Source organism: Ranitomeya imitator, chromosome 2 (assembly GCF_032444005.1).
Source record: "Ranitomeya imitator isolate aRanImi1 chromosome 2, aRanImi1.pri, whole genome shotgun sequence".
Taxonomy (NCBI): Eukaryota; Metazoa; Chordata; class Amphibia; order Anura; family Dendrobatidae; genus Ranitomeya; species Ranitomeya imitator.
The window spans coordinates 623934164-623960898 of NC_091283.1; the positions used below are offsets into that span (position 1 = coordinate 623934164).

Below are 26735 nucleotides of genomic sequence, written 5' to 3' on the forward strand. Positions count from 1 at the left end.
ACTGATCAGGACTCGCCCTATGATCTGCAGAGATGACTGGGAACTACTACTCCCAGCATGTCCTCCCCATTCTTCAGCTCATACTAGGTGCTGTAGATACGTTTCTCTGCCCTGTCGCCCTCTTGTTCCCAGATATCTTCGGCCCTCCTGTCACTATTTGGGGTAGGTACAACTCCTACCGTGCCCTGACAGCTGCAGACCCTTGAAGGCATGCTGAGAGTAGTAGTGTTTCGCCCTCTACCTATTCTCCGGAAGTTGGGAGATATGGAGAACACGAATCACTAGGTCACAGCGGTGATGGCTTCATCTCGCCCTGCCTTTGCTCTTCCACTAGAGCTCCGCTGCATGTGACGTCTATTGTTCGCGACGTTGGGAACAATAAAGTTTTCCTTGTCGGGCCGCCGGCGCCGTGCATTGTGGGTAGGTCACAGTGTGGAGGACTCCATGTGTTGCAGCCGGTGACAGCGGGAGCAGTGTGTGGAGCCGTGGTGTCCCGGTAGTGTGCCGCTCAGCCTGTAGCCATGTTTCCCGCCGCCCGCTGCTGCTGGAGACTGCGGAGCGCCGCGTCCTCCTCCCTGTGCAGGTAACGGTGGGATGAATGGCTGCATGGACCGGGGGCGTATACCGGGGGGAGTCCGGGGCTATAGGAGGACTGAAGTGTATGGGGAGAGTGAGCATGGTGTGCTGGTGGAGAACGGGTTACCGGAGGAGCCCGGGAGTAAAGGAAGGAGCACTAAGACATGGAGCTGTTTAAAAAAAAAAAAAAAAATCAGGGCTAATAAGCTTCTTTATTGTGAAATATATTCAAAACATACCAAGACATGACTATATTTCACTATGAAAATGCTTTTTAGCCCTGTCTTTAAAAAAAGCTCCATCTCTCTTAGTGTTCATTTCTGATACGCCTTTTTTGGGCCATGTGATATGGGATTGAGGATATTGGTGTAGTGATAAAATAAAACATCTACTATATAATTGTCTAAAGGTCACTTCCGTCTTTCTGTCCTTCTGTCTGTCACGGATATTCATTGGTCGCGGCCTCTGTCTGTCAAGGAAATCCAAGTCGCTGATTGGTCGCGGAAAAAAAGCCACGACCAATCAGCGACGGGCACTGTTCGGAAGAAAATGGCCGCTCCTTACTCCCTGCAGTCACTGCCCGCACCGTACTCCCCTCCCGGTCACCGCTCACACAGGGTTAATGCTGGCGGTAACCGACCGCGTTATGCCGCGGGTAACGCACTCAGTAACCGCTGCTATTAACCCTGTGTGTCCTCAACTGTTTACTATTGATGCTGCCTATGCAACATCAATAGTAAAAAATCTAATGTTAAAATTAATTTAAAAAAAAACAAAAAACCTGCTATACTCACCCTCCATAGTCCGCCGAGCCGCTCGCGCCTGCCGCCATCTTCTGTTCCCAGAGATGCATTGCGAAATTACCCGGAAGACTTAGCGGCCTCGCGAGACCGCTAAGTCATCTGGGTAATTTCGCAATGCATCCTGGGAACGGAAGATGGTGGCAGCCGCGCGCTCATGCTGTACAATATACTACGTAGCTGAGCAATATACTACGTGGCAGGGCAATATACTACGTGGGCATGCATATTCTAGAATACCCGATGCATCTAGTATATTATATTTCCTGAGCCTGATAGGTGGGGAATGAACATAATATACATGTAGATAATAGAGGAATGAACACATATCCCATATAAACAGGTGTATATTATATTCCCTGAGCCTGATAGGTGGGGAATGAACATGAAATATATGTAGATAATAGGAGAATGAACACATATCCCATATAAACAGGTGTATATTATATTCCCTGAGCCTGATAGGTAGGGAATGAACATGGAATATATGTAGATAATAGAGGAATGAACACATATCCCATATAAACAGGTGTATATTATATTCCCTGAGCCTGATAGGTGGGGAATGAACATGAAATATATGTAGAGAATAGAGGAATGAACACATATCCCATATAAACAGGTGTATATTATATTCCCTGAGCCTGATAGGTGGGGAATGAACATGGAATATATGTAGATAATAGAGGAATGAACACATATCCCATATAAACAGGTGTATATTATATTCCCTGAGCCTGATAGGTGGGGAATGAACATGAAATATATGTAGAGAATAGAGGAATGAACACATATCCCATATAAACAGGTGTATATTATATTCCCTGAGCCTGATAGGTGGGGAATGAACATGAAATATGTGTAGATAATAGAGGAATGAACACATATCCCATATAAACAGGTGTATATTATATTCCCTGAGCTTTATAGGTGGGGAATGAACATGAAATATATGTAGAGAATAGAGGAATGAACACATATCCCATATAAACAGGTGTATATTATATTCCCTGAGCTTTATAGGTGGGGAATGAACATGAAATATGTGTAGGTAATAGAGGAATGAACACATATCCCATATAAACAGGTGTATATTATATTCCCTGAGCCTGATAGGTGGGGAATGAACATGAAATATATGTAGAGAATAGAGGAATGAACACATATCCCATATAAACAGGTGTATATTATATTCCCTGAGCTTTATAGGTGGGGAATAAACATGAAATATATGTAGATAATAGGAGAATGAACACATATCCCATATAAACAGGTGTATAATATATTCCCTGAGCCTGATAGGTGGGGAATGAACATGGAATATATGTAGAGAATAGAGGAATGAACACATATCCCATATAAACAGGTGTATATTATATTCCCTGAGCTTTATAGGTGGGGAATGAACATGAAATATGTGTAGGTAATAGAGGAATGAACACATATCCCATATAAACAGGTGTATATTATATTCCCTGAGCCTGATAGGTGGGGAATGAACATGAAATATATGTAGAGAATAGAGGAATGGACACATATCCCATATAAACAGGTGTATATTATATTCCCCGTTCCTGATAGGTGGGGAATGAACATGAAATATGTGTAGGTAATAGCAGAATGAACACATATCCCATATAAACAGGTGTATATTATATTCCCTGAGCCTGATAGGTGGGGAATGAACATGAAATATATGTAGAGAATAGAGGAATGGACACATATCCCATATAAACAGGTGTATACTATATTCCCCGTTCCTGATAGGTGGGGAATGAACATGAAATATATGTAGATAATAGAGGAATGAACATATATCCCATATAAACAGGTGTATATTATATTCCCTGTGCCTGATAGGTGGGGAATGAACATGGAATATATGTAGATAATAGGGGAATGAACACATATCCCATATAAACAGGTGTATATTATATTCCCTGTGCCTGATAGGTGGGGAATGAACATGGAATATATGTAGATAATAGGGGAATGAACACATATCACATATAAACAGGTGTATATTATATTCCCTGAGCCTGATAGGTGGGGAATGAAGATGGAATATATGTAGATGATAGGAGAATGAACACATATCCCATATAAACAGGTGTATATTATATTCCCTGAGCCTGATAGGTGGGGAATGAACATGAAATATGTGTAGGTAATAGCAGAATGAACACATATCCCATATAAACAGGTGTATACTATATTCCCCGTTCCTGATAGGTGGGGAATGAACATGAAATATATGTAGAGAATAGAGGAATGAACACATATCCCATATAAACAGGTGTATATTATATTCCCTGTGCCTGATAGGTGGGGAATGAACATGAAATATATGTAGAGAATAGGAGAATGAACACATATCCCATATAAACAGGTGTATACTATATTCCCCGTTCCTGATAGGTGGGGAATGAACATGGAATATATGTAGAGAATAGAGGAATGAACACATATCCCATATAAACAGGTGTATACTATATTCCCCGTTCCTGATAGGTGGGGAATGAACATGAAATATGTGTAGGTAATAGCAGAATGAACACATATCCCATATAAACAGGTGTATATTATATTCCCCGTTCCTGATAGGTGGGGAATGAACATGAAATATATGTAGATAATAGAGGTATGAACACATATCCCATATAAACAGGTGTATATTATATTCCCTGAGCCTGATAGGTGGGGAATGAACATGGAATATATGTAGATAATAGGGGAATGAACACATATCACATATAAACAGGTGTATAATATATTCCCTGAGCCTGATAGGTGGGGAATGAACATGAAATATATGTAGAGAATAGGAGAATGAACACATATCCCATATAAACAGGTGTATACTATATTCCCCGTTCCTGATAGGTGGGGAATGAACATGGAATATATGTAGAGAATAGAGGAATGAACACATATCCCATATAAACAGGTGTATATTATATTCCCTGAGCCTGATAGGTGGGGAATGAACATAATATACATGTAGATAATAGGAGAATGAACACATATCCCATATAAACAGGTGTATATTATATTCCCTGAGCCTGATAGGTGGGGAATGAACATGAAATATATGTAGATAATAGGGGAATGAACACATATCCCATATAAACAGGTGTATACTATATTCCCCGTTCCTGATAGGTGGGGAATGAACATGGAATATATGTAGATAATAGGAGAATGAACACACATCCCATATAAACAGGTGTACACGTCCTTCTCCAAAAATTAGCATATAGTGTTAAATTTCATTATTTACCATAATGTAATGATTACAATTAAACTTTCATATATTATAGATTCATTATCCACCAACTGAAATTTGTCAGGTCTTTTATTGTTTTAATACTGATGATTTTGGCATACAACTCCTGATAACCCAAAAAACCTGTCTCAATAAATTAGCATATTTCACCCATCCAATCAAATAAAAGTGTTTTTTAATAACAAACAAAAGAACCATCAAATAATAATGTTCAGTTATGCACTCAATACTTGGTCGGGAATCCTTTGGCAGAAATGACTGCTTCAATGCGGCGTGGCATGGAGGCAATCAGCCTGTGACACTGCTGAGATGTTATGGAGGCCCAGGATGCTTCAATAGCGGCCTTAAGCTCATCCAGAGTGTTGGGTCTTGCGTCTCTCAACTTTCTCTTCACAATATCCCACAGATTCTCTATGGGGTTCAGGTCAGGAGAGTTGGCAGGCCAATTGAGCACAGTAATACCATGGTCAGTAAACCATTTACCAGTGGTTTTGGCACTGTGAGCAGGTGCCAGGTCGTGCTGAAAATTGAAATCTTCATCTCCATAAAGCATTTCAGCCGATGGAAGCATGAAGTGCTCCAAAATCTCCTGATAGCTAGCTGCATTGACCCTGCCCTTGATGAAACACAGTGGACCAACACCAGCAGCTGACATGGCACCCCACACCATCACTGACTGTGGGTACTTGACACTGGACTTCAGGCATTTTGGCATTTCCTTCTCCCCAGTCTTCCTCCAGACTCTGGCACCTTGATTTCCGAATGACATGCAAAATTTGCTTTCATCAGAAAAAAGTACTTGGGACCACTTAGCAACAGTCCAGTGCTGCTTCTCTGTAGCCCAGGTCAGGCGCCTCTGCCCCTGTTTATGGTTCAAAAGTGGCTTTACCTGGGGAATGCGGCACCTGTAGCCCATTTCCTGCACACGCCTGTGCACGGTGGCTCTGGATGTTTCCACTTCTCCACAATCTTCCTCAGGGTCCGGCCTCCTCTTCTCGTTGTACAGCGTTTTCTGCCACATTGTTTCCTTCCAACAGACTTGCCATTGAGGTGCCTTGATACAGCACTCTGGGAACAGCCTATTTGTTGAGAAATTTCTTTCTGGGTCTTACCCTCTTGCTTGAGGGTGTCAATGATGGCCTTCTTGACATCTGTCAGGTCGCTAGTCTTACCCATGATGGGGGTTTTGAGTAATGAACCAGGCAGGGAGTTTATAAAAGCCTTAGGTATCTTTTGCATGTGTTTAGAGTTAATTAGTTGATTCAGAAGATTAGGGTAATAGGTCGTTTAGAGAACCTTTTCTTGATATGCTAATTTATTGAGACAGGTTTTTTGGGTTATCAGGAGTTGTATGCCAAAATCATCAGTATTAAAACAATAAAATACCTGACAAATTTCAGTTGGTGGATAATGAATCTATAATATATGAAAGTTTAATTGTAATCATTACATTATGGTAAATAATGAAATTTAACACTATATGCTAATTTTTTGAGAAGGACCTGTATACTATATTCCCTGAGCCTGATATGTGGGGAATGAACATGAAATATATGTAGAGAATAGAGGAATGAACACATATCCCATATAAACAGGTGTATATGCTATTCCCTGAGCCTGATAGGTGAGGAATGAACATAATATATATGTAGATAATAGTGGAATGAACACAGTCATATCCCATATAAACAGGGGTATATTATATTCCCTGAGCTTTATAGGTGGGGAATGAACATGAAATATATGTAGAGAATAGGAGAATTAACACATATCCCATATAAACAGGTGTATACTATATTCCCCGTTCCTGATAGGTGGGGAATGAACATGGAATATATGTAGATAATAGGAGAATGAAGACATATTCCATATAAACAGGTGTATATTATATTCCCTGTGCTTTATAGATGGGGAATGAACATGACATATACTGTCTGTAGATAATAGGGCAGTGTTTCTCAACTCCAGTCCTCAAGAGCCACCAACAGGTCAAGTTTTCAGGATATCCTTAGTATTGCACAGGTGATAATTTCATCACCTGCTCAAGCGTTAATTCCATCACCTACGCAATACTAAAGAAAGCCTGAAAACATGACCTGTTGGTGAGTCTTGAGGACTGAAGTTGAGAAAGACTGTAATAGGGGAATGAACACATATCCCATATAAACAGGTGTATATTATATTCCCTGAGCCTGATAGGTGGGGAATGAACATGAAATATGTGTAGATAATAGAGGAATGAACACATATCCCATATAAACAGGTGTATATTATATTCCCTGAGCCTGATAGGTGGGGAATGAACATGAAATATATGTAGAGAATAGGAGAATGAACACATATCCCATATAAACAGGTGTATATTATATTCCCAGAGCCTGATATGTGGGGAATGAACATGGGATATATGTAGAGAATAGAGGAATGAACACATATCCCATATAAACAGGTGTATATTATATTCCCTGTGCCTGATAGGTGGGGAATGAACATGAAATATATGTAGAGAATAGGAGAATGAACACATATCCCATATAAACAGGTGTATACTATATTCCCCGTTCCTGATAGGTGGGGAATGAACATGGAATATATGTAGAGAATAGAGGAATGAACACATATCCCATATAAACAGGTGTATACTATATTCCCCGTTCCTGATAGGTGGGGAATGAACATGAAATATGTGTAGGTAATAGCAGAATGAACACATATCCCATATAAACAGGTGTATATTATATTCCCCGTTCCTGATAGGTGGGGAATGAACATGAAATATATGTAGATAATAGAGGTATGAACACATATCCCATATAAACAGGTGTATATTATATTCCCTGAGCCTGATAGGTGGGGAATGAACATGGAATATATGTAGATAATAGGGGAATGAACACATATCACATATAAACAGGTGTATAATATATTCCCTGAGCCTGATAGGTGGGGAATGAACATGAAATATATGTAGAGAATAGGAGAATGAACACATATCCCATATAAACAGGTGTATACTATATTCCCCGTTCCTGATAGGTGGGGAATGAACATGGAATATATGTAGAGAATAGAGGAATGAACACATATCCCATATAAACAGGTGTATATTATATTCCCTGAGCCTGATAGGTGGGGAATGAACATAATATACATGTAGATAATAGGAGAATGAACACATATCCCATATAAACAGGTGTATATTATATTCCCTGAGCCTGATAGGTGGGGAATGAACATGAAATATATGTAGATAATAGGGGAATGAACACATATCCCATATAAACAGGTGTATACTATATTCCCCGTTCCTGATAGGTGGGGAATGAACATGGAATATATGTAGATAATAGGAGAATGAACACACATCCCATATAAACAGGTGTACACGTCCTTCTCCAAAAATTAGCATATAGTGTTAAATTTCATTATTTACCATAATGTAATGATTACAATTAAACTTTCATATATTATAGATTCATTATCCACCAACTGAAATTTGTCAGGTCTTTTATTGTTTTAATACTGATGATTTTGGCATACAACTCCTGATAACCCAAAAAACCTGTCTCAATAAATTAGCATATTTCACCCATCCAATCAAATAAAAGTGTTTTTTAATAACAAACAAAAGAACCATCAAATAATAATGTTCAGTTATGCACTCAATACTTGGTCGGGAATCCTTTGGCAGAAATGACTGCTTCAATGCGGCGTGGCATGGAGGCAATCAGCCTGTGACACTGCTGAGATGTTATGGAGGCCCAGGATGCTTCAATATCGGCCTTAAGCTCATCCAGAGTGTTGGGTCTTGCGTCTCTCAACTTTCTCTTCACAATATCCCACAGATTCTCTATGGGGTTCAGGTCAGGAGAGTTGGCAGGCCAATTGAGCACAGTAATACCATGGTCAGTAAACCATTTACCAGTGGTTTTGGCACTGTGAGCAGGTGCCAGGTCGTGCTGAAAATTGAAATCTTCATCTCCATAAAGCATTTCAGCCGATGGAAGCATGAAGTGCTCCAAAATCTCCTGATAGCTAGCTGCATTGACCCTGCCCTTGATGAAACACAGTGGACCAACACCAGCAGCTGACATGGCACCCCACACCATCACTGACTGTGGGTACTTGACACTGGACTTCAGGCATTTTGGCATTTCCTTCTCCCCAGTCTTCCTCCAGACTCTGGCACCTTGATTTCCGAATGACATGCAAAATTTGCTTTCATCAGAAAAAAGTACTTGGGACCACTTAGCAACAGTCCAGTGCTGCTTCTCTGTAGCCCAGGTCAGGCGCCTCTGCCGCTGTTTATGGTTCAAAAGTGGCTTTACCTGGGGAATGCGGCACCTGTAGCCCATTTCCTGCACACGCCTGTGCACGGTGGCTCTGGATGTTTCCACACCAGACTCAGTCCACTGCTTCCTCAGGTTCCCCAAGGTCTGGAATCGGTCCTTCTCCACAATCTTCCTCAGGGTCCGGCCTCCTCTTCTCGTTGTACAGCGTTTTCTGCCACATTGTTTCCTTCCAACAGACTTGCCATTGAGGTGCCTTGATACAGCACTCTGGGAACAGCCTATTTGTTGAGAAATTTCTTTCTGGGTCTTACCCTCTTGCTTGAGGGTGTCAATGATGGCCTTCTTGACATCTGTCAGGTCGCTAGTCTTACCCATGATGGGGGTTTTGAGTAATGAACCAGGCAGGGAGTTTATAAAAGCCTTAGGTATCTTTTGCATGTGTTTAGAGTTAATTAGTTGATTCAGAAGATTAGGGTAATAGGTCGTTTAGAGAACCTTTTCTTGATATGCTAATTTATTGAGACAGGTTTTTTGGGTTATCAGGAGTTGTATGCCAAAATCATCAGTATTAAAACAATAAAAGACCTGACAAATTTCAGTTGGTGGATAATGAATCTATAATATATGAAAGTTTAATTGTAATCATTACATTATGGTAAATAATGAAATTTAACACTATATGCTAATTTTTTGAGAAGGACCTGTATACTATATTCCCTGAGCCTGATATGTGGGGAATGAACATGAAATATATGTAGAGAATAGAGGAATGAACACATATCCCATATAAACAGGTGTATATGCTATTCCCTGAGCCTGATAGGTGAGGAATGAACATAATATATATGTAGATAATAGTGGAATGAACACAGTCATATCCCATATAAACAGGTGTATATTATATTCCCTGAGCTTTATAGGTGGGGAATGAACATGAAATATATGTAGAGAATAGGAGAATTAACACATATCCCATATAAACAGGTGTATACTATATTCCCCGTTCCTGATAGGTGGGGAATGAACATGGAATATATGTAGATAATAGGAGAATGAAGACATATTCCATATAAACAGGTGTATATTATATTCCCTGTGCTTTATAGATGGGGAATGAACATGACATATACTGTCTGTAGATAATAGGGCAGTGTTTCTCAACTCCAGTCCTCAAGAGCCACCAACAGGTCAAGTTTTCAGGATATCCTTAGTATTGCACAGGTGATAATTTCATCACCTGCTCAAGCGTTAATTCCATCACCTACGCAATACTAAAGAAAGCCTGAAAACATGACCTGTTGGTGAGTCTTGAGGACTGAAGTTGAGAAAGACTGTAATAGGGGAATGAACACATATCCCATATAAACAGGTGTATATTATATTCCCTGAGCCTGATAGGTGGGGAATGAACATGAAATATGTGTAGATAATAGAGGAATGAACACATATCCCATATAAACAGGTGTATATTATATTCCCTGAGCCTGATAGGTGGGGAATGAACATGAAATATATGTAGAGAATAGGAGAATGAACACATATCCCATATAAACAGGTGTATATTATATTCCCAGAGCCTGATATGTGGGGAATGAACATGGGATATATGTAGAGAATAGAGGAATGAACACATATCCCATATAAACAGGTGTATACAGTGGGGCAAAAAAGTATTTAGTCAGTCAGCAATAGTGCAAGTTCCACCACTTAAAAAGATGAGAGGCGTCTGTAATTTACATCATAGGTAGACCTCAACTATGGGAGACAAACTGAGAAAAAAAATCCAGAAAATCACATTGTCTGTTTTTTTAACATTTTATTTGCATATTATGGTGGAAAATAAGTATTTGGTCAGAAACAATCAATCAAGATTTCTGGCTCTCAGAGACCTGTAACTTCTTCTTTAAGAGTCTCCTCTTTCCTCCACTCATTACCTGTAGTAATGGCACCTGTTTAAACTTGTTATCAGTATAAAAAGACACCTGTGCACACCCTCAAACAGTCTGACTCCAAACTCCACTATGGTGAAGACCAAAGAGCTGTCAAAGGACACCAGAAACAAAATTGTAGCCCTGCACCAGGCTGGGAAGACTGAATCTGCAATAGCCAACCAGCTTGGAGTGAAGAAATCAACAGTGGGAGCAATAATTAGAAAATGTAAGACATACAAGACCACTGATAATCTCCCTCGATCTGGGGCTACACGCAAAATCCCACCCCGTGGGGTCAGAATGATCACAAGAACGGTGAGCAAAAATCCCAGAACCATGCGGGGGGACCTAGTGAATGAACTGCAGAGAGCTGGGACCAATGTAACAATGCCTACCATAAGTAACACACTACGCCACCATGGACTCAGATCCTGCAGTGCCAGACGTGTCCCACTGCTTAAGCCAGTACATGTCCGGGCCCGTCTGAAGTTTGCTAGAGAGCATTTGAATGATCCAGAGGAGTTTTGGGAGAATGTCCTATGGTCTGATGAAACCAAACTGGAACTGTTTGGTAGAAACACAACTTGTCATGTTTGGAGGAAAAAGAATACTGAGTTGCATCCATCAAACACCATACCTACTGTAAAGCATGGTGGTGGAAACATCATGCTTTGGGGCTGTTTCTCTGCAAAGGGGCCAGGACGACTGATCCGGGTACATGAAAGAATGAATGGGGCCATGTATCGTGAGATTTTGAGGGCAAACCTCCTTCCATCAGCAAGGGCATTGAAGATGAAACGTGGCTGGGTCTTTCAATATGACAATGATCCAAAGCATACCGCCAGGGCAACGAAGGAGTGGCTTCGTAAGAAGCATTTCAAGGTCCTGGAGTGGCCTAGCCAGTCTCCAGATCTCAACCCTATAGAAAACCTTTGGAGGGAGTTGAAAGTCCGTGTTGCCAAGCGAAAAGCCAAAAACATCACTGCTCTAGAGGAGATCTGCATGGAGGAATGGACCAACATACCAACAACAGTGTGTGGCAACCTTGTGAAGACTTACAGAAAACGTTTGACCTCTGTCATTGCCAACAAAGGATATATTACAAAGTATTGAGATGAAATTTTGTTTCTGACCAAATACTTATTTTCCACCATAATATGCAAATAAATTGTTAAAAAAGCAGACAATGTGATTTTTCTGGATTTTTTTTTCTCAGTTTGTCTCCCATAGTTGAGGTCTACCTATGATGTAAATTACAGACGCCTCTCATCTTTTTAAGTGGTGGAACTTGCACTATTGCTGACTGACTAAATACTTTTTTGCCCCACTGTATTATATTCCCTGAGCCTGATAGGTGGGGAATGAAGATGAAATATATGTAGAGAATAGAGGAATGAACACATATCCCATATAAACAGGGGTATATTATATTCCCTGTGCCTGATAGGTGGGGAATGAACATGGAATATATGTAGAGAATAGAGGAATGAACACATATCCCATATAAACAGGGGTATATTATATTCCCTGAGCTTTATAGGTGGGGAATAAACATGAAATATATGTAGATACTAGGAGAATGAACACATATCCCATATAAACAGGTGTATATTATATTCCCTGAGCCTGATAGGTGGGGAATAAACATGAAATATATGTAGATAATAGGGGAATGAACACATATCCCATATAAACAGGTGTATATTATATTCCCTGTGCTTGATAGGTGGGGAATGAACATGGAATATATGTATATAATAGAGGAATGAACACATATCCCATATAAACAGGTGTATATTATATTCCCTGAGCTTTATAGGTGGAGAATGAACATGAAATATATGTAGATAATAGAGGAATGAACACATATCCCATATAAACAGGTGTATATTATATTCCCTGAGCCTGATAGGTGGGGAATGAACATGAAATATATGTAGAGAATAGGAGAATGAACACATATCCCATATAAACAGGTGTATATTATATTCCCTGTGCCTGATAGGTGGGGAATGAACATGGAATACATGTAAATAATAGAGGAATGAACACATATCCCATATAAACAGGTGTATACTATATTCCCTGTGCTTGGTAGGTGGGGAACAAACATAGAATATATGCAGATTATAAAGGACTGAGCACACATCCCATAAAACTGCTTTTTCTTGTTTAGATAGGGAATGGACACGGAAAAAGTACAATCTGTAGTAAAATAAGCACATATCCCATATAAACAGATGTATACTGAATTCTTGTGCTTGTTAGGGGGAATGAACATGGAACACGCGCAGCCCTAATACTACTAAATAGAACACATGCACAGTGCCACCAGATGCAGTGGTGCTGAATCGCCTCTTTTAAAAGATAAGGATTTTTTCTTACATTAGTTGTCGAAATGTTGCTCTACACAGGAGACAGGATAGATACAAAGGCAAACATTCAGCACCTGATGGGTTTCATGCACGTGTCTTATACATTGGGTACATGAGATGGGTAAAGCGCTGTCACACATGGAGTATAGCAGCATTTCCCACGCCCAGTGTCAGATTGGGGAGGAATTAGCTCTTTTTTAATTATCGTTTATAGCTGACATCTACCAAAATATTCAAAAAATTAAATCAATTATTGAAAAGTGTAAATGATATGGAATGTGTTCTTTCTTCCATACTTATTCCATATTCATGCCTCACATAACAAAAGTCCATATGCCGCACATCTGTTTAGATGGGGAGTGTGTTCTTTTTACTACAATCTGCATGTACTCCATGTCAAGGAAACCTATTAGATCTTTATTTTGGTACCTATAAGTTATGTTTATTCTTTTTATCAATTTATTTGAGTACATCCCCATTGCAGCAGCTCTTATCCTGTGCTGCGCTCTGTTACATACTAAATGACATAGTGAACTGTAACACAGGCATTGTAGTCACAGCATGTAATACCTGCTAATCATTTAGATAATGGTGTCTGATAAATGCCAACCTGTGGCTGCTCGGCTGAGAGGTTGGCTTCTTCAAGCCAATTCAGTGGAAGTGAGTTAAAGGGGTAGTCAGGTCTGTAGGATAAGTCGATCAATATCAGATAGGGGGGATGACACCCAACACTTTAATTGATCAGCTGTCATTAGTTTTGGCGGAGTTCAAATGTAAACATTGAATGGAACTGCTCAGCATAGCTCTGGTCAGTGCATAATGATCGCTGTCAAGTACTGTACCCCCATTCTATGAAATGGATATCAGCGGAGATGTGGGGGTTCTGGGTGTCGGACCCTGTGCTGCTCCCAGATGGGGTAGCAAAAACCTGGTGACAGATTCCTTAAGCAGTTCTAATATCTGAAATATCTGGTGCTGATAACTGGTTCTTGTTGTTGGATAGGCTACAGTTATCCACAAGGCGGTATCTACGGACGTCAAGCGCACTTCACAATGAGCCTTTACCCAGCCCGGCTTTGGACAATGCACCCAAAGTATACCCTCCAAAAATTCAACAGCTGGTAGACCAAATAGCGAGCCTCACTCTGCTGGAAGTTTGTGACCTCAATGAACTACTTAAGGTGGGTACAACATATTACCGTATGTATAGAGTTACATAATGCCAATGTATTCCATGACCCGTATAGAAGTGTTCATTGGCACATGATGGTAGGGAGTGGACCTTTCTACTTCTATGATAAGAACATACTTGGCCGTATATTAAAAGCCAAGATGCTTCAAATAGAAATTGAATCAGTTCTGCCTCTGGTTAAAGGGAATCTGTCGCCACATTTGACCATCTAAACTATTAATATGGGCATGCAAGTTATATATATGTCTTTTACTTATGAGTGGTTTCCACTCGTTTCCTTTGTTTTCACTTGGGGTATTTTAATATATTTTATTAGATATCTATATACAGACCTAATTTGCTTTTTATTACCCTATTTTAAGTGTTTACAATTTTTCTCGCATACAAGTTATAGACAGGTGAAAACAGTCCTCCCTATGTGTCTCATATCAGATGTGTTGTTGCTGAGAAATCATCTTTTATCACTTTTTATAAATGACCTCTTCCATGCTCTAGGGAGGGCACTGCCTGGAAGATAACTCTGCCCCCATAGATTTTTACATGGAGGAGGAGTTCCCAGTGTGAGACAAGTAACTAACACAGGACAGGAAAAGTGAAATTTTTTGCTTCTCTCTGAGCTCTACTGTATTGCAACACTATTGCACCCTGTCTGCCTGTGAGCTGGAAGCTGAAGCTGAGAGGAAGCTGCAGATGTGTCAGGTCAGGTATAACCACACACAACTCTGCAGTGAGATCAGGAGAGCAGAGAGCTGCCATTGCACATCACACTGGTAACCATTACATATCACACTGGTAGCATTGGTAACCATTACATAGCACACTGGTAGCATTGGTAACCATTACATAGCACACTGGTAACCATTACATATCACACTGGTAGCATTGGTAACCATTACATAGCACACTGGTAACCATTACATATCACACTGGTAGCATTGGTAACCATTACATAGCACACTGGTAGCATTGCTAACCATTACATAGCACACTGGTAACCATTACATAGCACACTGGTAGCATTGGTAACCATTACATAGCACACTGGTAACCATTACATTGCACACTGGTAATGCTGGTAACCATTACATATCACACTGGTAACCATTACATATCACACTGGTAATGCAGGTAACCATTACACATCATGCTGGCAACCATTACACATCATGCTGGCAACCAGTACACATCATGCTGGCAAGCAGATAACCAGTACACAATATGCTGGTAACACAGGTAACCATTACACATCACGCTGGTAACCATTACACATCACGCTGGTAACCATTACACATCATGCTGGTAACGCAGGTAGCCATTACACATCACGCTGGTAACGCAGTTGACCATTACACATCACGCTGGTAACGCAAGTGACCATTACAGATCACGCTGGTAAGGCAGGTAGCAATTACACATCATGCTGGTAACCATTACACATCACGCTGGTAACGCAGGTGACCATTACACATCACGCTGGTAACGCAGGTGACCATTACAGATCACGCTGGTAAGGCAGGTAGCAATTACACATCATGCTGGTAACCATTACACATTACGCTGGTAACGCAGGTGACCATTACACATCACGCTGGTAACGCAGGTGACCATTACAGATCACGCTGGTAAGGCAGGTAGCAATTACACATCATGCTGGTAACCATTACACATCACGCTGGTAACGCAGGTAGTCATTACACATCATGCTGGTAACGCAGGTGACCTTTACACATCACGCTGGTAACCATTACACATCACGCTGATAATGCAGGTAGCCATTACACATCATGCTGGTAACGCAGGTGACCATTACACATATGCTGGTAACCATTACACATCACGCTGGTAATGCAGGTGACCATTACAGATCATTCTGGTAATGCAGGTAACCTATATCACATTGGTAACCATTATACATCACGCTGGTAACGCAGGTAACTAGTACACATCATGCCGGTAACCTTTACACATCACGCTGGTAACACAGGTAACCATTACACATCACCCTGGAAATGCAGGTGACCATTACACATCACGCTGGTAAGGCAGGTAGCAATTACACATCATGCTGGTAACCATTACACATCACGCTGATAACGCAGCTGACCATTACACATCACGCTGGTAACGCAAGTGACCATTTCACATCATGCTGGTAACCATTACACATCACCCTGGAAATGCAGGTGACCATTACACATCACACTGGTAACGCAGGTAGCCATTACACATCATGCTGGTAACACAGGTAATCATTACCCATCATGCTGGTAACCATTACACATCACGCTGGTAACGCAGGTGACCATTACAGATCATTCTGGTAATGCAGGTGACCATTACACATCACACTGGTAACGCAGGTAACTAGTACACATCATGCCGGTAATGCAGGTGACCATTAGACATCACGCTGGTAACCATTACACATCACGCTGGTAATGCAGGTAACTAGTACACATCACACTGGTAATGCAGGTAACTTGTATATATCATGCCGGTAACCATTACACATCACGCAGGTAATTGAGGTAACTAGAACACATCACACTGGTAACGCAGGTAACTAGTACACATCATGCTGGTAACCATTACACATCACACTGGTAATGCAGGTGACCATTAGACATCACGCTGGTAACCATTATACATCACGCTGGTAACCATTATACATCACGCTGGTAATGCAGGTAACTAGTACACCTCACACTGGTAACGCAGGTAACTAGTACACATCATGCCAGTAACAATTACAGATGACGCTGGTAACCATTAAGCATCACGCTGGTAACACAGGTGACCATTACACATCATGCCAGTAAATCCACCTAAGGCTATGTGCACACGTTGCTGAATTGCCGCTGAAATTTCCGCGGCAATTCCGCAACTCCCTGCCGTGAGTATAACGAATACTGAATTGGCATGCGTATTCCCGCTAAACACTAGGGTTTTACAAGCATAATTAGCTTGCAGAATGCTAGCGTTTTCCAAGCGATCTGTAGCATCTCTTGGAAAACTGATTGCAGCATCAATAGTAAAAAGATAGAACGTTAAAAATAATAAAAAATCATGATATTCTCACCTTCCAGTGTCCTCAGCAGCCTTCCCGCTCCTCTTGATGCTCCCGTTCCCAGTGATGCCTTGCGCCAATGACCTGTGAATGACGTAGCATCACGCGAGACCGCTACACCATCACAGGTGATTGTCGCAAGGCATCACTGGGAACGGGAGCTGCCGGAAGCATTGCTAAGGTCTGGGCTGGATCCGGGGGCCGCCAGAAGGTGAGTATATAACTATTTTTTATTTTAATTCTTTTTTTTAACGGGGATATAGTACCCAGGGCCTGGAAGAGAGTCTCCTCTCCTCCACCCCCGGGTACCATCCGCACATGAACCGCTTACTTTGCGCATGGTGGGCATAGCCCCATTTGGAAAGTCAGTGGATCAATGCATTCCTATGTGTGTGGAATCACCGCGATTCCGCACAAAGAATGAGCATGATGCGTATTTTTTCGCGATGCGATTACGCCGCGGAAAAATAAGCAGCATTAGCACAGCATTGCAGAATCCCATGGAATTCAATGGGCTGTGTTGTGTATGTGTTTTCGCCGCGAAAAACCGCAGCAAAAACTCATACAAATCGCAACGTGTGCACATTGCCTGCAGAGCTTATTATACATTTAGGCTGAGTTATCTTCCAGGCAGCATCTCCCCAGAGCCTGGAAGAGGTCATTTATATAAAGTGATAACAGATGATTTCTCAGCAACAACACAGCTGACATGAGACACACAGGGAGGACTGTTTTCAGCATTCTATAACCTGTATGGCCATATTAATGATTAGATAGGTCACATGTGGTGACACATTCCCTTTAATCCCATAATCTCCCCACGTTCTCCATGTCCAGGAAGCTGAGATACATGGAGTTGTTAGATGAGCTCTGCAGCCTGAGCTGCTTGTCAATGTGCCACTTTGCTTTTACAGTGTTAACATCTATGTTAGTGGATCCATTGCAGATTGCCATATTTGCCCTGGAAGCATGCACCCACTAAATGGCTCTGATCTAGTAGAGATGGGCGGACACCTGGATGTTCGGGTCCGGCGGGTTCAGCCAGTTACAAAACGTTACCAGAACAGTACCCTGACCCCATGCACTTGAATGGGGGACCTGAACATCCAGTGTTTGCTGCTCTGTCATGTACATGACAGTGCAGCAAACACCGCTTTTGATCATCGCGAAATCATCCCATGCTGTCAAAAGACAGCGTGCTTGCTCAGCTGTGATCAGAGATATAAAGTTTACCTCCGGTCACTGGTGTCAGCTGATGGGGCAACTGCTCCCATCATCCAACACTTGCTGCCGCTAATAACAGTGAGAACAGGAGCAATGGATAGGAGTATTCATCAGCCGCTCCTGTGCTGTAAATAAATAATAATAAAAAAAAAAAAAAAAAAAAACAGCGTGGGTTCCTCTGTATTTTTATTGACCAGCCAGGCAAAGCTCACAGCTGGGGCTGTAACCCTCAGCTGACAGCTAATGAATGAGCTGCTCCAAGCGCAGCCTCAGTGACTGCCGGTGATGTCATCAAGGTTACCTTCGGTCACTGAGGCTGCGATCCAAACTGGGCTGAACTGCCGAGACATACCCGCATTCCTCGAGGGCTGCAAACAGGTCATGTTTTCAGGATTTCCTTGCATTGCACAGGTGATAACTTAATCACCTGCAGAGAATGATTCCAGCACCTTGTGCAATGCTAAGGAAGTCTTGAAAACACGCATGGTTTGAGGCCCTCGAGGAATGCAGTTTGACACCCCTGCGCTAGCACCATGAGAAAAAGCTCCATTGTTTTTGATACCTGGTATTTGGCTTTGACAAAACTTTATTGATACAATCATGTGTGAATTGCATGCGTTTCCAAGGCGGAAATCCGCTAAAAACGTACATGCGTTTTTTACCTGCAGATTTTCTGCATGTAATGAAAGTCTATGGGAAAAATCTGCATATAAAACTCAGCGTGCCTGCAAGAGACATTGATATGTTGTGGATGTGAAGCACGCACCGCAGGTCTGTTTATGCTGACAAACTTTCTACATTCTGTAATGAATGTGGACATGTATTTACGGAAAACATATCAAGGGAAAAAATCCCATCTCTACCTCCTCTACCCTGCCTAATATCTGAGTGTAAAGGTTCATGGAAGGAACACAACATTACATGCAACAGGAAATATTTGCAGGTTTTTGTGTGTCCAAATGTTGCGGATTCAGTACAGATTTCACAGTTTGCGGTGCAGAAGCCATATTTCTTACACACGGATTTTACTTGGGTCATGTTCACACGTACAGGATACTTTTAGGATTTAGATGCAGATTCTGAGGCTGAATCCTGGCAGAAATGCTCACATTCTGCAGGTAAAGCATGTGAATGAGATATTTTACGCTCTCATGGCCTTGGTACAAAAGAAAAGTGCAAAATAATGAATAACCTTGATAAATATAAAATCCAAGTGTTCATAACTTTCTGCGGATGGACACAAGTTTCATTCCATTATAGTAAGGACATATTTGCATACAATCTATGGCAGTCATCAGATTTCAGGTGCAGATTGTCAGTTAATCAGTGCTGTGGAAGCATGACTTTTCGTCCTAATTGTGTAGTACAGGACATAACCTGTAGAGGTCACTGTGACTCGTGACATCCAAGGCTTGTTTTCTTTTTTGAAAAGCTGTAGCTTATTGACTGATGCCCGTTAAAGCGCCAAGTTTCCTCTTCACCAGTGAGCCATATAGGATTGCTGGCTTGTTTACAGAGTTATGATTTTTTATTTTTGTCCTCTAGAAAACGCTGAAGATTCAGGATGTTGGTATGATGCCAATGGGGACAATGATGCCAGGTGCAGTTGGTGCATCAGCACCTGCACAGGTAATTATGCACTGAAGAATACATTTAAGATCTGGTAAGTAGTCTGATGATAAGGATATGAATATTTTGAATGTTGTCTTGGGGTTAATGCAGGCGACAGATGAAGAGGAAGCGCCAGTAAAGAAAGAGAAGACGCATTTTACTGTAAAATTAGTAGAGGTGAATGCTACAGATAAAGTCAAGCTCATCAAGGAAGTGAAGAACTGCGTGCAGGGCGTAAATCTGGTTCAGGTAAGAATTGGGCCATGGTTGGGGTCATTTGCTTGGCTTTTATGTTCCTTGTGTATTTTATGACAAGTTAAAATAGGCTGACTGCTTTAGGTAAAAACAAGTAAAAATTGTAGCGATCTTTACAAAAAGAGAACGAGGTCGTGGATATGTGGGTGCATAAGGATGAGTAGAGGGGGTCATGTTCTGAGGAATAAAGTACAATTGGGATAGGAGAGGGATCAGAGAATGTGACAGGCTGCCTAAACATGTATTTGTATGACGTACTGGATGGGAAGCTGTTAGCGGAACAGGACCTTTCTCGGGATAACTTTTTTGATATAGTCATGGGCAACTCTCATGCGCTTATGATGTGTTTCCACCGTGAAAACACACACTAAAAATGCATGTGCGTTTTTTACTAGTACTAGGTCTTAGGACAGGGCCATGTATATGGAGCAGGCTCAGGAGCTGAGCCTGCCTCCATACAGGCATCTGCCTAACTACAACTGCTGGAGCGCGGGCCAGTCGCTGTAGTTTAACTACTTAAATGCTTCTTCTGTAAATCTAAATGGCAGTGAAATGACACCAGTGTAGTAAACATTTCCACATGACACGATTGCGGAGGAATGTGTTGCAATGGCACCTGGGTGCCTACTGAAGGCGCAGCTGCCACCATTTTTGGTCCTCCTGTGAAGCCTTTGCTTGGTTGGAACGGTGTTAAATAATGCTTTTATGGTAAATTTCTTTTTGTTTTCCCACTAGCACAATCCTATTAAATAGAAATGCTGTAATTTTCACACTGGCCGCTCCAGCATTTTTAGACTTGGTCCTTTTCTTCCTCTTTCCCGACACAACGAGCAGCTTCATCTTTTCTACTACATCATCTAATGAGCCCTTGCAATATTCCTTGTGAGCTGGGCCCGATGTGAGACCACCTATTGTGATGGGTGGACCTGCTTTGCTAAGGATTCTTGATGGATACTGTCTGAAAGGCCAGGAGTTGGGCTAAGCTCCCACTATTAGTATTGGGTGCGTTTCTGATGTTACAGCTTTTCCCTGGCATTTCCGCACCTATGAGCTAAGTTAGGTTACTTTTTTCCATGCATTTGCATCTCGTTTTTATTCTGCTGAAGTTTTTCTCTGGCATCTTTTAAATAAAACTGCTTTGTGTTGGACACTTCCTGTTACTTAGCTTTGATAACTTTTTTGATAGTCGTGTATTATTTATTTTTAGTGCCACTGATTCTTTAGTGCTGTACATGTAAAAATTGGTTACATATAAACTATGAATATACAATACAATGAACAACATAACCATGATAAATTGGTACAGACAAGAGTGGGCCCTACTCTGGTGGGCGTACAGGTTTACCATCATTTCTAGTGTGGAAAAGTACTAAAAATGCATATTCAGATTTCCATCATCTGATTTAAGTCTATGGGTAAAATCCACAAATAAGACACAGATTTGCTGAAAATAAAATGCACTGTTATGGATTTCAAAAACACAGCGCAGGTCAGATTACGTTGTGTTTTTAACATGCACACTGGGGCTGTAGGATTTACATAGGCCTTCTTCACATTGTTGGAGCCGTAATATACTGTGTGTTTTGCACAATGAAAATGCAGTGTTAAAAACTCACCAAATACTCATCATGGGACTGCCGCCCCAGGGCCAGTGTGAAAATTGCAAAACTACCAATTTATTTTTTTAGTAAAGTTTTTGATAGGAAAAAAAATTAGACAAAATTATTAGGAAAATACACGTAACACAAAAACTTGATTTAAAAGGAACCTGTAACAAAGAAAATGCAGCTGGTGGTGCTGCAGGCCTGACGATATAGAGCAAATTGACAGCTGTCTTTGTAGAAGAGTACATGTATAGAGACCTGTCCATCACTGATGGGACAAAAAATCCGAGAATGAGCAGAGGATTAAAGGATGAAAACCCAGGTCATTCTGAATCTTTTCTCAGAATACTATGTCCACTTATTCTGCTCCCTCTTCTCATAACATCATGTCAGCAGATTGGTCTGCATTTACATTGTTCTCTCTAAGCAAGAATGAAACAATAGATCATTTTCTGATGATCGCTTCCCTTTAATACTGGGTGTTAGGAGCTTATTTGAATGATCGAGGTATCTATATCTTTAAAGGGTCAGTGGTGGTGCAACACCTTGCACCACCAGTGTCAGCGGTGACTAGATGTGATCAGATGCAAAGGTGCATAGAACAGCTGTCAACAATATAGTGGCCAAAGCTGGGTACTACACATCCACTTAAACCAGCTCATTAATTTCTTCTTGCTCTGTTAGCACACACACGGTGTTCACAACTGAACACTGAAGGGCATGCAATGAAAGATTACCTCCTGACACCAGTGCAAGAGTCAGGATTTACCTTGTGGGCGGAGTTTGTACGGCCCCCGAAGGATGGTATAAATATCCAAATGGCCCTTGGCAGAAAAAAAGATTCCCCACCCCTGACCTATAGTCATTGAATCACATCTGGCTGCCGCCAGCACCAGGGACAGCTGATTGGCAGGGGTTGCCAGGTGTCACACCCCCACCAACCTGGTATTGATCACCTGTCCTAAGAATAGACCGTCAATATAAAAGTACTGGACATCCCCTTTAAAGAAGACTTTTCACCAAATTTTTCATGTTGAACTGCACACATAATGTAATAGTGGCTGCAGAGCGAAATAAAACGTTTTTTGTTTTTTAATTTTGCCTCTCTGTTGCTGAGATAGTGACAATCAAGTATTTGACACCAAAGGTGGATTTAAAGGGGTTGTCCACTACTAGGACAACCCCTTCTCTTTCTGAAGGTTTGCTCCCGCTAAATTAAGAGCACTTATACTCGCCTCCGGTGTATGTGAGATTTATGGCATGTGAGCCCTGCCCCAATCAGCACTGGCGTTGGTGTCTTCACTTTCGGACATGTATGTAATCAAGAAGGAAGTGAGAGCTACAGCTCGCCGCTCACTTATACGTCCAAAGGTGGGGACAGCGACACCAGCTCTGATTGGGTGCGGGACTCTCTTAACAGGTACACGAGTGCTGACACTATTGTAACTGCGCTGGCACAGGAATTGTGTATGAGTTTTTCTTTTAACGGGGGCAAACATTCTGATCAAGAAGGGGTTGTCTTATTAGTGTTCTCAAATAGTTTTCACTGGAGGCATGTACTTCTTCCTGTATGATGCTGAACAATCATAAACAGGCAGCAATACTCAAAAGTAAGAGGAACGTGCCCCCATCACAGCTTAGAGGAGATTTCTCCATGTGTGAGACGGAGAATGACTGCCCTGATATCCTGGTCTAACCTCCTGTATGAGTCAGTGTGGAGAAAGGGACAGTGCAGCTCAGCTTAGCTGTGTCACATTACAAACCCCTCTTATAAGCTCTTCTGATAACGGAGTGTGCCAATAATCACACTTATTTCTGCTGTGCTTAAGCAAGCTGTAATCCCTTTTCAGTGAGAACAGAAGAGTAACTTGCCTGTTCCTGGACTACTCCTGAATTAAACTATGACCGCCTGCTCTGATCTCACTGCAGGGCCACTACAAGTTGAGCACAACAGACGCAAGTGAGATACTGAGCCTTTTGAGCTCTTATCTCTGGATAGACAGGGGCAGTACAGCGGAGCTGACGGTGCTTGGAGAGGAGGAGAACTGATAGAAGGATTTGTAATGTGACACAGCTAAACTCCGCTTACTATATATTTTTTTGGTTTTTTTTTCCATCTATTTTCAATGTGAGCATGGGACACAAGGCCATTTTAAAGGAATTCTTTCAAAAGCCAGCTTCTTCCAGGTGATCATAAGAAGTCCCTGGAGCGTGACAACCACCCACACCAGAATGGTGTCAGACTTGGCAGCACAACTCCCACAGATTACACATTAATGGCATGGCTGTAAAATCTAAGGTTAAATAATTCTGAAACCCCTCACCCTGCTCACCGGAGACATTGTTACGTATGAGCAGTAGAGTGTGACTTTTACGGTACAGGATCCCATGTTACACTGTATACACAGCTTGCACTGTCTAAGAAAAAAGTTTCTTGTTTCATCTAAACAGGCCAAGAAGATGGTGGAGTCTCTTCCGCAGGAAATCAAGGTGAACGTGGCTAAAGAGGAAGCGGAGAAGATGAAGTCTGCCCTGGAGGCTGCAGGGGGGAAGGTAGTGCTCGAGTGAAGCACTTGGACTCTTTAAGACATTTACTATCGGTCATTATCTCGGGTTTACGTCCTCACTCCTCGGCCTCCAAAGACCCTGATGTGGCTCACCAAGGACATAGGCAGAATGTGTGTTCTTGTGGCCAACACCTGAAATTATGGGAAAGCTGCTGTAAGGTCTTCCATCAAGGTTAATCATGGGAACAGCGTTACTGTATATGGTCAGGATGGGGTACATTTAGAGCATTTCATCAATAATCAATTGTTTAAAGCTTATCTAATCTTGTTTTATACATTAAACTCTTACCTTGAGGCCGCTCCCTTTTTCTTCTTATTGCATTGCTCCTTTTAGGTATCTGCTATATGTGTGTACATTGGACTAAGCACTTAAAGGCAAAATCCACTCTAAATACTGTAAGCCATGGCAAAAGCTACATTCAGAATGGTACTGGTTTCTGCCACCACTATAATTTCATTGCGCTTTCCCCCCTTTTTCATATGACATTTTACCATCATGAATGGTGTCATTCATAACTTACAAAAATAACACTCCTTTATGTATGAAAAATAGTCATGACTCTTTGCAAAAGGGAAAGAGATAAAGTGGCAGAAAGGGGATTAGAAAAATTCCAATTTCAGGAATAGGAGGGTGAATACTGCCAGTCATTGTTAGGCACCAGCCTTCCGCATTCCTGGTCACACAGCCTCTTACAGATTTATTCTAATTTCTTGCTGCAGAAATAGTTGCATGAAATCCCAGATTTTGTGAAAAGTTCTGCATATGCGTCTTAAAAAAAAAAAAAAAAGTAGCGCACGGCGGTGTCTACACATCTGCCATGATTACATCCTCCTATAAGCTGAGACGCTATTATCTGCCAGCTGTGCCGAATGACCCACTTGTTACTATCGCCTTTCCCATGCTGCATCACACGAAACTAGGTTACATAAACAATACAGGGAGCCAATTAAGTCTTGAGCCTAGCCTGTGAGTGAACTTCAGAAAATACTATATACTAATATTTTTTTTTTTCACTATATACTAATATATAAAAATTTTGTTTTTTACAAACTTCTAACCACTATAGTTTTTTTTTTTTTTTTATAGAAGTTTATCACTGTAATAATAATTTTTTTCTGAAAAATCGCATTGCCCGGTCATTTTTGCAGCACAATGAGCACAGTAATAACAAAACCCAAAAAAAACAAACATTTTTGTGCACAATTCCACCACACTTGGAATTTTGGAAATTATAAAATGAAGGGTGCCAGTGAAAACAACTCATCCCACAAAAAATAAGCCCTCATATATGGCTATATCAATGTAAATAAAAAAGATACGACCCTGGAAAGAAGGGGGGAAAAAAAGAAAGCACAAAAATGGAAAATCACTGTCGCGAAGGGGTTAAACTGGTTGTATTCAAGCCGGTATGATGGTTGTGGTGCTGCTGCTGGTGGTGTCTGATATTTATTAGGAAGATTAAGCATGCATGTTTTTTGCAGAAATGGGGAAATTTACAGCATTTTTTTTCTGGGATAAAAACAAATTCGGAAATGCTGTGGTTTTAATTCTGAAGTCTTACCCTAACTGCATTCATATCTTTCTACAGGAGGCTTGGAAAACCCTTCTGTCCAGTTCTTGCTTTTAGTGGTGATCCCTGATGTGGGACCACACCATAGCATAAGAGTGGTGATACAAATTACACTGTTCAAAAAATAAAATAAAGGGAACAGTTAAACAACACATTGTAACTCCAAGTCAATTACACTTCTGTGAAATCAACCTGTCCAGTTATGAAGCAACACCGATTGTGAATCAATTTCTCCTGCTGCTGTGCGAATGGAACAGAAAACGGCAGTGGCGTAACCACAAAGTGAGGGGCCCCGGTGCGAACTTTCAAATGCCCCCCCGCGCCAAAATATTTCCCACCAAATTCATATTTTCCCTATTCATTTCGTACACTATAGTTTTGTTG

General features: G+C 41.3%; 1 protein-coding gene across 1 annotated transcript; it reads left to right on the forward strand.

Moving 5' to 3' along the window:
- Positions 1-403: 403 nt before the first annotated feature.
- On the forward strand, positions 404-25074 carry MRPL12 (mitochondrial ribosomal protein L12). Its single transcript, XM_069752528.1, has 5 exons — positions 404-583; positions 14264-14441; positions 20289-20372; positions 20466-20603; positions 24665-25074. The coding sequence occupies exons 1-5, from the start codon at positions 522-524 to the stop codon at positions 24779-24781; spliced, it is 579 nt and encodes a 192-aa protein (XP_069608629.1). The 5' UTR covers positions 404-521; the 3' UTR covers positions 24782-25074.
- Positions 25075-26735: the final 1661 nt, after the last annotated feature.

What these genes read in the sequence shown, in the direction of transcription:
- MRPL12 (XM_069752528.1), top strand. Translation starts at nt 522, where the DNA reads ATGTTTCCCGCCGCCCGCTGCTGCTGGAGACTGCGGAGCGCCGCGTCC. An exon ending in GCGTCCTCCTCCCTGTGCAG is followed by an intron (nt 584 to 14,263) that starts GTAACGGTGGGA and finishes GTTGTTGGATAG; the next exon opens with GCTACAGTTATCCACAAGGC. An exon ending in AGGGCGTAAATCTGGTTCAG is followed by an intron (nt 20,604 to 24,664) that starts GTAAGAATTGGG and finishes TCATCTAAACAG; the next exon opens with GCCAAGAAGATGGTGGAGTC.